General features: G+C 38.6%; 1 protein-coding gene across 2 annotated transcripts; it reads left to right on the forward strand.

Moving 5' to 3' along the window:
* The first annotated feature begins 1,357 nt into the window (after positions 1-1,357).
* Positions 1,358-11,474, forward strand: polr1c (RNA polymerase I and III subunit C). Of its 2 annotated transcripts, none has more exons than XM_040139982.1 (9): positions 1,358-1,485; positions 1,909-1,980; positions 2,820-2,927; positions 3,442-3,574; positions 7,187-7,318; positions 7,547-7,699; positions 8,139-8,288; positions 9,444-9,560; positions 10,028-11,474. In XM_040139982.1, exons 1-9 carry the CDS (start codon positions 1,414-1,416, stop codon positions 10,144-10,146), a joined length of 1,056 nt encoding a protein of 351 aa, XP_039995916.1. In that variant the 5' UTR covers positions 1,358-1,413; the 3' UTR covers positions 10,147-11,474. The 2 variants fall into 2 exon arrangements, with proteins under 2 accessions (XP_039995916.1, XP_039995917.1); XM_040139983.1 differs by lacking the exon at positions 1,358-1,485 and adding an exon at positions 1,518-1,667.
* Positions 11,475-11,902: the final 428 nt, after the last annotated feature.

Here is an 11,902-nt window from a genome sequence, read left to right on the forward strand (position 1 = left end):
TTGAACTGTTTCATTATGTATCTGGAATCTAGTAGAGTATATTTAAAATCACTGAGGTGTTAACACAAGCCAGTTGCTAATAATACTGACTATAATGATATCCTAATGATCCATAAATGGGTTCCTCTGGGATCTGTTTGCTGCTGCTCTGTCTGTATATCAATGATATATCTTCATCTGCATAACAATCTTATTATAAGCTCTTCTTTGAAATTGGAAGCAGTTATTTAGAAAACAATCTCAACTCAAGGTCCACTTAATAGCTGTTCTGGAATTTCAATCATGTCACATGATCTTCCTCAGCAGATTAAGTTTTCCTCGTTGTCATGGAATTAAAGATGTTCAAATTTCCAAGGTTTTTTTGGACAACTTTAGAATTAAAAACCACAGCAATCATTGTTGCTGTATTGATGACCGATTAGATGTACAGCTCTTAACTTTAGTGCAGTTCTTTGAAAACTATGTCCCAGCTAGTTGCTACAGTTGATGTAATCCTTTGTTGTCTGGTTATTAACAGTATGAACACAGTACATACACTGAAATAATGGAGGATGAACAGTATAACCATAATAAATACACAGTGATGATGCGGGGTGAACAGTATGATCACAGTAAATACACTGTGATGACTTGGATGAAGAGTAGATAAACAGTGGTGATACAGTATGAACAGTTTATACATTTTGATGGTACAGGATGAACAGTATGAAACCAGTAAATACACTGTGATGATGCAGGACAGATTAAACATCATACTAAATACACTGTGATTGTCCTCTTGGAAATTCTCTTCGTCTGTGGCACATCCCTCATATCTACAAGATTTGTATAACCCAGCTATATACTGGAAGCTATCTGGGCAGGTGAAGTCGTGAAAAAGGCGGTACCCTTTACCTAAATCCTGATTTAACAACTCGTGTTCTGCATAGAGAGGGTGTGAGACATCACTGAGGATTGCCCGCGCTTCCCCCGCCATTCGGGACTCACAAAGCAGTTTCGTACTTTGTTGTTCTTGCTAGACATATTAACAATCTTGTTGAGCTTGTTCTCAGTAACTACAGACGGTGAGAAATACCACGCAACAAGGAGGATATATATACAAATGAACGATAAGAGACCCATTATATGAAAGTAAAGTTATTGTAAAGGATTTGCTGTAAATGACACCTGTGTTTGAATCCCACGAGTTTTTCATCAATTACCGTCCCCTGATATTTATACTCATTTACAGCTTGAATACAGTCACCATTAATGGCTACTTCTTGGCGTGTCCTGGTTGGTGGTAACAACAAAAGTAAAATCAGTAAACACGCTGCGATGACGCAGGATGAAAAGCATAAACAGTAAACACCCGGCGATGACGCAGGATGAACTCCGGAAGTGTAGGCGGAGCAAGGGAAACTACATGACAAAATGGCTGCGACCATGAAGAACGTGGATGAGATTCGAAATCGAGTAATACTCGGGGAATTCGGTGTGAAGAATGTAAGTCCGTTTCTAGCAGTGTTTGGTTTTCCTGCCCCTTGTGATGTTTAGGTTCGTCGTCGCTCCTGGCCCGGCCCGCACGGGACCGTCGGCTCCTGTGTAAAGGGCCGAACAGTTACCGCTGCTCGCTGGAACGTTAGCAGTGTTTGACATGAGCCCACTCTACCTCCGGACAGTCGGGTTTATGTATGAATAACGTCCATATTTCTCAAGGAAATACTCCATGATGAAAGTATGACAGTTTGAGCCATGTCAGCGTGACTATGATACAGTCTTGGTGCGACGTGTATGGTACAAGTGCATAAATACACTTACCAGTTAAAGTAACGTTAATAAGATCAGAATGTTTGCTGCCAAGTACCTTTTTATAATTAAAATTATCTTTATTATCGATTGATTGGTTGATTATTTGTCTTTTTTTAGGTTCATACAACAGATTTCCCTGGAAATTACCCTGGCTATGATGATACCTGGGATATGGAAAAATTTCAAAAGGTAAGTTTTTGTGATTTTAGGCCTAAAAATTGGAGGCTGGTGATGAGTGAGCTTTGTCAGATCTGCCTGTAAGTCAAGTGTTTTATCTTGGGGTATGCCGCCTCAGACTTCTTGTCGACAGTGCCCCCCATGCACTTTTAAGAATGATGTATTTGCTTTTCCTGGGATGACCAAACAGACTACTTTTCTAAATCTCAAAGGATTCCAGTCTCTCTTACTTCCCTCTTCGCCCTCTCGTTACTGCTCCTCTCTCTGTGTGAGCAGCAGCATTCACACCCCTTTGGAAAACTGGGGGTTTGTGACCAAATACATAATTTGGAGAATCTTAGTCCAACCAAGTTCAAACATTTATTCTCTACCTTCATGAGGAAATTCTTAAACAGTAAATATTTATTCCTCAGACATTAATTTTATGGCGATAGGGATCTGGTTGTAAAACCAGCTAATTTATTTATTAATTTAGGAGTCTTTTGCGCATTTTGCAGAGAAACCTTTACAAACTGGAGGAGGATGACTGGCAAAGACTTGATTCCTAATCATACTAATTCTTAATTAACAAGTGCAGAGGAAAATGTATAAGAAATGTATATGTATAGCTATAAAATCTGTATCCATAAGTATCTATAAGAAGAGAAAAATGGCCAAACTGAAACATTTTTTCATTATTTAGTTTTTATGCCCAAGACAAATAAAGAATTTACTCCTTTCATATATTTTCAGTCAAACTTTGTTAAAAGTATCATGAGTGATTTGAACCAGTTATCACTGAATAAAACTGATGTATGATTTGACTGCATGATAACACTCCCATTAAATGCAGATCTCCTGTCTGTTTGCAGAACTTCAGAATTGACATAGTGCATCTAGATGAGAGCAGTATGGAATTTGACATGGTGGGCATGGATGCAGCCATTGCCAATGCCTTCAGAAGGATCCTACTAGCAGAGGTGGGATTCCTACTCAGTCATGTTTTGTTATCTGTGTCATTCCGTGGCCCCTGAGGACACACATACAACAGAGAACACACAGAAATTAGGGGGAAAGCGTTCCAAATCCAGAAATGTAGCAAATAAGAAAAAACCTATACAAACAGGGAAAATTTCTAGTCCGCAAGTGCTTCTGGATGCTTGGGGGAGTGATAGGCTTGATGCGGTTGCTATATTTTCCCTGTCTGTATGTGTTTCCATATTTGGAGTGTAGTTGTAGTTGGAGTGCATTTCCCCTTAATGTTTGTGCCTTTTCTCTTGTATGTGCTAGTGTCATTAGTGTTTCATCCATAAAACTACATGATGTTTAAAGTTTTTTGCCTGTGAAAGGTCAATATATCACTTTTCTACCCAGTTTCCTTTGACGAAACCGAAATTTTGTGCATCTGGGTTTATAAAAGAAAGGATTCTTGAAGCTTTTTGCAAGTTTTATAAAAATATATTGTGAAAGTTTTGCATTGTTTTTTACTTGTAGGTGCCTACCATGGCTATAGAGAAGGTGTTTATCTATAACAACACATCCATCGTCCAGGATGAAGTCCTGGCACACAGATTAGGCCTCATCCCCATCAAAGCTGACCCCCGGCTGTTTGAGTACAGGAACACTGGTAAAACGACACTGTGAACGACTCACACAAATGCCAGTAGACCACAGTGCACCCATTTTGCTCTGCTGCAATGTGTCACTAAAGGCATTTTCATATATGAACTCCAGACAATGTCTAGAGAATCAGGTCTGGACATTGTACAGAGATGCCCTTTCACACAAGTAGCACATGACAGGAGATTGTCCTTGTCAGACGTGTTCTCTTCTACTGGAATTCCACCATTTGCTGTAGGTGAGGGGTGTCTCCCGGGTCGACTGTGCAGGAGCCAGGACATGACACAAAAGTACGCTGAGGAAATCGCAGTGTTTTGTTTACTTCATAAACAACAGAGTTTCTTGCCGTTCCTTAAATTTGTCTGACGATTTCTGCTAAGGCCCCTACTGACAGAAGTTCCTGAATCTAGTTGTCTCTCCAGTTAGGCATTTCCGTTGGCATCTACATGTTAACTGACCCTTCTTCTTCACCCCCGGATGTTGATATTCTTCCGTTTTCACACCAGTCGTATGATAGAAAAGTCATCAACGTGCCCACTCGCAGTGAATTCACTGGACAATGACCGCCTCTATTCACACATGTGCTCAATTGAACATTACACAGACTTTGTATTAGGGAGCTGGCAGGGTAAAGTCTGTTTAATGTCTGGTCCACTGATTCGGACATGTACATTCTCACATACAGCTCCTCTTGGGTAATGTCCAGATAAGTTCAGGGTTGTAGTGCAGGTGTGAAAGCAACTTAAAAGGCATATGAATAGGTTTGGGGTTGGATAACATTTTTTTTCAGTCATTATCCATGATTGAATCTGCTTTTCAAATCCAAATCCCTTTTAATTCCTCATTGAATCTACAGTTTGGTACACAAGTATTTGGACAGTGACACAATGTAATTTTCCCTCTGTGCACCACCACAATGGATTTGAAGCGAAGCCATCGGGGGGGTGTAGACTTTCAGCTTTAATTCAAGGGGTTTACCATTTTTATACATAGTCGCTCATTTTCAGAGGCTCAAAAGTAATTGGACAAACCAATATGATTTATAAGTATAGGAATTATTTTTAATACTTAGATGAAAATCCTTTTCAGTTAAAGACTGCCTGAGGTCTTGAACACATGGACATCACCAAATGCTGAGTTTCCTTCCTTGAGATGCTTTGCCAGTCCTTTACTGCAGCCACCTTCAGTTGCTGCTTGTTTGTGGATCTTTCTGCTCTCAGTTTTGTCTTCAGTAAGTGAAAAGCATGCTCAATTGGGTTGAGGTCAGGTGATCAACTTGGCCAATGAAGAACATTCCTTTTCTTTGCTTTTAGGAGCCCTCCAGTCATTGACTGCAAAGGATTTTCAGCCAAGTATTAAAAATAATCCTCATATTTATAATTATGGTGGTTTGTCTAATAACTTTTAAGCATTAGAAAAGGAGGGCCTATGTATAGAAATGGCTGTTATTCCTAAACTATTGATGCAATAAATTTGTTGAACTTCCTCCCCCTGTGAAATAAAGCTGAAAGGCTACACCTCAGCAATATCTTGATGGCTATGTTTCACACCCATATGATTGTGTACAGAGGCAAAATAACAAAAAATGCGTCCACTGTCCAAAGTATATGTACCTAACTGTAATTAGGTTTAGCTTTTAACATAGGCATGTAAATCAAGTTGTAAAGACCTAAATCTCAGAGATTCAGTTTAAATCTGTTGATTTGAGAATTGATGAGATGATAAGTTGATAAGGTTAACGAATATTGATATGATATGCATTAAAATTTGTGATTAGCTGATTGTGTAATCATCCCCCTCATTGCAGTAGATAATACATGTACAAATACAGTATACCTCGGATCATACAGTGATGTTAGAGTAGTAGTAGTAGAGTGCTTGCATGTTCCTCTAGCAAATGATGTTTAGTCAGTACAGACAACAGCTCACAGAGAGCACATTAAAATTGCACAGATATGTTGAATTTTTGCTTTTGGTCATGATACACGCACAGTTAATGTTAATGAGCTACAGCTGATTTTACCTGGTGTGCTTAGTAAATCTGTGTTTGCCAACCAGGAACTGGATCTAAAATGGAACTGACTATCAAAGCCCAAACCAATATATGTTGGACATTATACTAATATTTTATACCAAGTTCTCCGCTGTTGATGTTTTATTTCAGGGCTGTCTAAATATCTATATTGACATCACCATTTTTTCCAACCTCCCCCAGCCAACAAAAACAGAAAAATGACTAAAAAGCCAGACAGCAGTCAAATTCTTAACATATTCACCTATGACATTAGTGATCCTTATAGAAAAAAGTAAGATGCAGGAAAGTCAAAATACTTTTACTGCCCCTCTTTAGATCTAGAGTCCATATATTTGTCCAAACCACTTGAAAATGGTCCCCAAATCTTATTAAACATTTTACCAAAGCCAGTTCTATCAAAGCAAATTCTTTTTTCCAGGTGTAGTGAGGAACCCATTTTTGACAGCCACTGTTATAAACAGGCAGACAAGCAATTATTCAGGATGAGTCCTTTGGCCGTGACTGACCCAAATATGAAAGTTTTCTATAAATCGAAAAGTAGCAATAGAGCATTTTCGGAGGCTTCGAAAAGAACCTTTGGTTGACCCTTTTTTAGGTATATTTGTAATATCTGCAATTAATTCGCTTGTTAAGGCTATGGCTTGCTCACAGTCATTGTTAGGAAAGGTTGATGCAAATCTCAAAGCTTTATAAATACCTTGGCACCCCAAACCTTGTCCTAACAATCAGCATCCATCAATTCCTCTAAGCAGCTGCCTAGCACTCTGAAAATTAAAACAATTGATGCCCAGCAGAAGGCTATAAGAAGATAGCAAAGTGTTTTCAGGTAGCTGTTTCCTCAGTTTGTAAAGTAATTAAGAAATGGCAGTTAACAGGAATTGTGGAAGTCAAGTTCAGGTCTGGAAGACCAAGAAGAGAGAACTGCTAGTAGGATTGCTAGAAAGTAAAATCAAAACCCCCCATTTGACTGCAAAAGACCTTCGGGAAGATTTAGCAGACTCTGGAGTGGTGGTGCACTGTTCTACTGTGCAGCGACACCTTCACAAATATGATGGTCATTAAAGAGTCATGAGAAGAAAACCTTTCCTGCGTCGTCACCACAAAACTCAGTGTCAGAATTTTGCAAAGGAACATCTAAACAAGCCTGATGCATTTTGGAAACAAGTCCTGATAAAGTTAAAATAGAACTTTTTGGCCGCAATGAGCAAACGTATGGAGGAACATTTCAATGGTAGAGGGAAGAATGGATTCAATGAAATACCAGCAAATTCTGGAATCAAACATCACACCGTCTGTATTAAAAAAAAAAAAAAAAAGCTGAAAATCAATATTTATTGCCAGTCTGCATGTTTCAAGACTTACACTGAAAACTCCAAACCATAGATATAACCTTTCGTGTGCATCGTTCCATATAATAGAAAAATATTAATGTCTTGTGAATCAATCTATACATTTTTTTTTTTTTTTTTTTTTTTCCCCCAAACCTGGGCTCACAGCACTATGGTGTAACATGAGTTTGTAAGATGGACCCACCAGTGAACACGGTAGAGATGAACATATTCTGTTATGCTTTGTTTCTTGCAGGTGAAGATTTGGCAGAGGAAGAAGGATCAGAAATAGACACAATTCAACTGCAGCTGAAGGTTAAATGCAGCAGGAACCCCAGAGCCAGCAAAGACTCCTCTGACCCACGAGAGCTGTATCTGAACCACATCGGTAGGTTTCTGGTGACACCAAAATGATTTTAAAAAAATGCTCATACTATTTGCAGATACAGATGTTTAAATAGCAGTTGTAACCATGGCACACAAATGAGTGATTGTTGAAAATAATTTGTTAGATGAAGGGAGTTTTCCAAGGTCCTGATATAAGAAGATCCCTGGGTAAGATGAAACATTAATTGAATAATTTTTTCTTTTCCTGCCCCATGCTGTCTTGTCTCAGTTTATTCCAGGGACATAAAGTGGGTCCCCATTGGGAACCAAGCAGACGTGTTTGCAGAGTCCACCATTGGACCCGTACATGACGACATCCTGGTAGCTCAGCTACGACCAGGACAGGAGCTGGACATTATTATGCACTGTGTCAAAGGAATTGGTAAGAGCTTTAGTGTGTCTGGATGAAACACAGCTCAGTGCAAAAAAAAAAAACATATGGGAAAGGAACAAGCATTTTTTTTTTAATTTTTTATAAATGGATATTAATTAGTATGAAGTGTGTTGTACTGGCCTATGTGTGTTTCAAAATCTAAAAAAGTACTTGAGTATGGAAGTTCATTCTTGACCTGAGATCTGAAAAATATGTACACGTAATATTTTGGTGGAATAAACCAATGACAGAATTTAACCTTAATGTTTCTATAGTTAAAATATCTGTGAAAGTTATACAACTCATCTCAGTGGGAAACCTGACACTTTCATAGATTGCACAGCTTGCATACTGCAAGACCTTTGTCATCAGTCCAGACACGCTGATATTTAATAGTCGGGGTTTTCTACTGCCTGATACGGAAGTGTGTTCTCTGTTCTGTGTTCAGGTAAGGACCATGCGAAGTTCTCTCCAGTGGCCACAGCCAGTTACCGCCTTCTGCCAGAGATCACCCTCCTGGAGCTGGTGGAGGGGGAAAAGGCAGAACGCTTACAACGCTGCTTCTCACGAGGAGTTATTGACCTGGAAGATGTTGATGGTTAGAAAGAACTAACCTGACTAATCTTTAATCAAATAGAAACCCACACTCTATGACCCACGCTATGATGTAGCCGTTAGTCTGAGGAAAGACTGCTGCTGACCTGTGCTATGTGGTAATCCAGTAGCATTATGGAGTTGTTTTTTCTATGACTGGATCCCTGTTTTGTTTGTCTTGCGCAGTAGGACACAAGTGAACGTGGTTGACACGATGCTCGCACTATTCCACTGATCTACAGGTGGCGCCAAGATCTGTCACAATGTGCCAGTCAAGGCAGAAAAGAAGATGACCCTTACTAGTAAACATGGATGTAAACAATGCAGTTTGCAAACTGTGAAAAAAAATAATCCTGCAAACATTTTAAGAGAAAGGAAATGCATTTATTACATTTATTAGGCCTCAAAGATACACACAACGCAATGTATTGAGTAACAATGAATGTGAACATAAACTTTGTTTATAAAAGAACTCCAAAGGGCACCTTTTAATATAATAGATGACAGGAATGCAGTATATTAAGGAAAGGTTGGTGTCTTGGGATTAGCAGAAAAATCTGGATAACCTTCCAGTTACGATAACATATTCTCACCATTTCATCATTTTTAGGATGTAGATTTCTGCTGTCTGTTTTATATAGACTAGCTGTGCCCAAGCAAGAATTGAATTTTTGTAATTTTGCCTCTGTACACCACCACAGATAATTTGAATCAAAGCCATCGATATGTGATTGAAGTGTAGACTTTTAGCTTTAATTCAAGGGGATTTAAAAAAAATTACATTAACCATTTAGGAATTACGGCCATTTTTATGCACAGTCCCTTTACTACAGCCGCCTTCAGCTGCTGTCTGTTTGTGGGTCTCTATTATCTGCTTAGATTCAGCCAGATGCCCCAAATTTGATAGGCTGGTGCTTCACAGTACAGATGGATAATAACCCAAACCATGCTGCGAAAGCGACCCGGGAAGATTCTCAAGGCAAAGAAATGGAATATTCTTCAATGGCCAAGTGAATAAACTGACCTCAAAATTACAAAAATTGCAAAAATTGTGCCAATGTCCAAATACTTCTGTACCTAACTGTAATACCATCAGTTTGCAGTTAGTCCCTAAATTGTGTAAATGTAATCATCTGTCTCCTTGTGTTTTTCACCTCAGGGAAAAAGGTTGCTAAAGTAGTGAACAGTCGCCTGGATACATGCAGCAGGGAAGTCCTCCGACATGATGACCTGAAGAACGTGGTGAAACTCGGAAGAGTGCGAGACCATTTCATTTGTACGTTCATCAACAGTACATAGTTTATGTATACAGTGCAAACTGCTGTAAAGACAGTGTTCAGACTGTGCAGCACAAAAATATTAAGAAGCACACTTCTTGTTATATTAAGAAGCACACTTACTTTTCCTCTGCCAAAAGTGAAATGAGAAGATCAACCCACTTTCATGTCTGTATGACAATTTGAAGGTAGCGCCAGGAGACAGTGTAGTATAAATAGTAGAAACAGAGGGAAGAAGTTGGCTGGTTCTGTCTGAAAGTAAAATCTGACTCCCAGTACCTCTAAAGCTCAGCCAGAAGGATGAGAGGAAATCAATTTGTGTTTTTATGTGACTCTAGATTGCTCCTTTTTAAAATCTGTTGTGGTGAAATGAGGTGAATGTCTTAAATGCGTGTCCATACAGCAGTTTGTATTACCTTAGTTGTACTGTATAACAGTTCATGGATCTCTTTTTTTCCCCACGCAGTTACTGTGGAGTCCACTGGCATCCTGCCTCCAGATGTCCTGGTCACAGAGGCTGTCAAAGTCCTCTCGGCCAAGTGTCAGAGGTTTCTCAGTGATCTGGACTCTACTGAAATGGAGTGAAATCATGACTATGCATGCTCAGACCCACCACAGAGGCTCTGGTTTTGAAATATGCCCCAACCTACCAGGGCTTGGATTTTTGATGCGGTGCACTCAGTGGAATGGCTCTGTTGAATCTTGGCCGTATTGATAAAAACTACTGTATTTTCAAAAAGCAGATATTGCCATGGTTGGTACACTTGCTTGTAAGTATGTATATACTGCTGTCTCTAGTTTTTATACCACTCTCGATTTATAGAGGAGCTCAGTTTTCGTTAAATAAACATGCTGAATTTAATAAAAACATCACCAATAATATCTAAAAGTTCAGACATACTTTACAATTTCCTGTGTGGATCTGTGTATAACATAATATAATAAAGCAAAATAGAAACAAAAAATATGATATAATTGAAAGCACAGATGTTATTACAGGATGAGTGTAGTATAAATAGTATATACAGTCCTGGGTGAAAACTAATTAATTGCCATAGGCCACCATTATCTGCCCACTAATTAGTTTATCACGAATATATCAATGTATAAGTTGGTGGAAAAAGCAGCACAGATACACCAAAGATGTTCGACATAATTTACAGACTGTCTCAATTTCATATTTTGTCCACTGGCAAGTTTATTTTTCAACTGTAAAATGTTCCACCAAGCACATTATGGATCATAACCAGGAACTAAGAAATACTAAGAGTCTACGTCCCACACCCCACCCACCAGACACACAATGAAAGTCTGTCAAATATTCAAATTTTTCAGGTTTCCATATTTTATTTTATTCAGTTCATCTGTAAATGGTTATTTTGAAATGGAAATGTAAAGCTTTTAGATTTAGTTTCAAAGCATTCATGTGCAAATATTGTCCACTCAAATGATCCATACCTTCTGAAAAAGATTTTTTTAAAATCTTACAGAACTTTACAGGTGCTGTAGAATCTTTTGTTTTTGTTGGCCTAAAACTACTCACTTAAAAACACCGAATGAGCCAATGAATTATCCACTAAGTATTAGCTTTAATTTTAGAATTTAAACTCCCCCCAGTCTGCTAAAAAATACAAAGATTTACGGGCAAAAAAACTGAGGACCTGACTGCCTTGTCCTCAGTCCTCAGTGGTAGCTACATCCCTGTATATGTGTCACATTAACCAGTTTAAGGAATCCTTAATAAAAATGTGTCTATATAATGTTTTTCTGTAATGTAAAAATGAGTATCAACTGAGTACACTTTTTAATGAATATGGATATCTGTATCAGTCTCGAAAATCCAGTACTGTTAAGTCTTTACTGTCTGCACAGTGGATGTGTGTCACTACTTAAACAACTGCATCAAAAAGCAACTCCGTTTCCACAAATGCTTTCATGTGAATAGATGACCGTAAAAGGGCATCAAGTGTGATCTCAGAGACGACTTAGAAGACCAGATTCTGGGTGTCAGAAGGGCAGGTGTAGCATCACCTGCACTGTAGAGTTGCCAGGCTTTCTTAAGGTAGGAATCTCGAAGATGAACAATGAACGTGTGTCCTTAAATTCAGGAGTGGTCCAAAGAAAGTCAGGGTATAAAATTAAAACATTTGGATTACTTGGAGATGCAAATCACACCTGTTTCAATAGAGATATGGAAATATGTAATTCTTGGGTTCAAAAAAATACAAAAAAAGTGAGAAATGCACTGCTGCAATGCTTTATACAGTGCCAACTAGAAAATCGACCAAGAAGATGTTTTCAGTCAGTTATGAAAACATTTCTCCTACTAACCCCTTACGCT

This window comes from Xiphias gladius, chromosome 11 (genome assembly GCF_016859285.1).
Source record: "Xiphias gladius isolate SHS-SW01 ecotype Sanya breed wild chromosome 11, ASM1685928v1, whole genome shotgun sequence".
Taxonomy (NCBI): Eukaryota; Metazoa; Chordata; class Actinopteri; order Istiophoriformes; family Xiphiidae; genus Xiphias; species Xiphias gladius.

Excerpts from the sequence above, each read along its gene's own strand:
- polr1c (XM_040139982.1), top strand. The coding sequence starts at position 1,414 with ATGGCTGCGACCATGAAGAACGTGGATGAGATTCGAAATCGAGTAATA. Across the intron at positions 1,486-1,908 it reads GGGAATTCGGTGTGAAGAAT|GTTCATACAACAGATTTCCC; the intron begins GTAAGTCCGTTT and ends GTCTTTTTTTAG. Across the intron at positions 2,928-3,441 it reads GAAGGATCCTACTAGCAGAG|GTGCCTACCATGGCTATAGA; the intron begins GTGGGATTCCTA and ends TTTTACTTGTAG.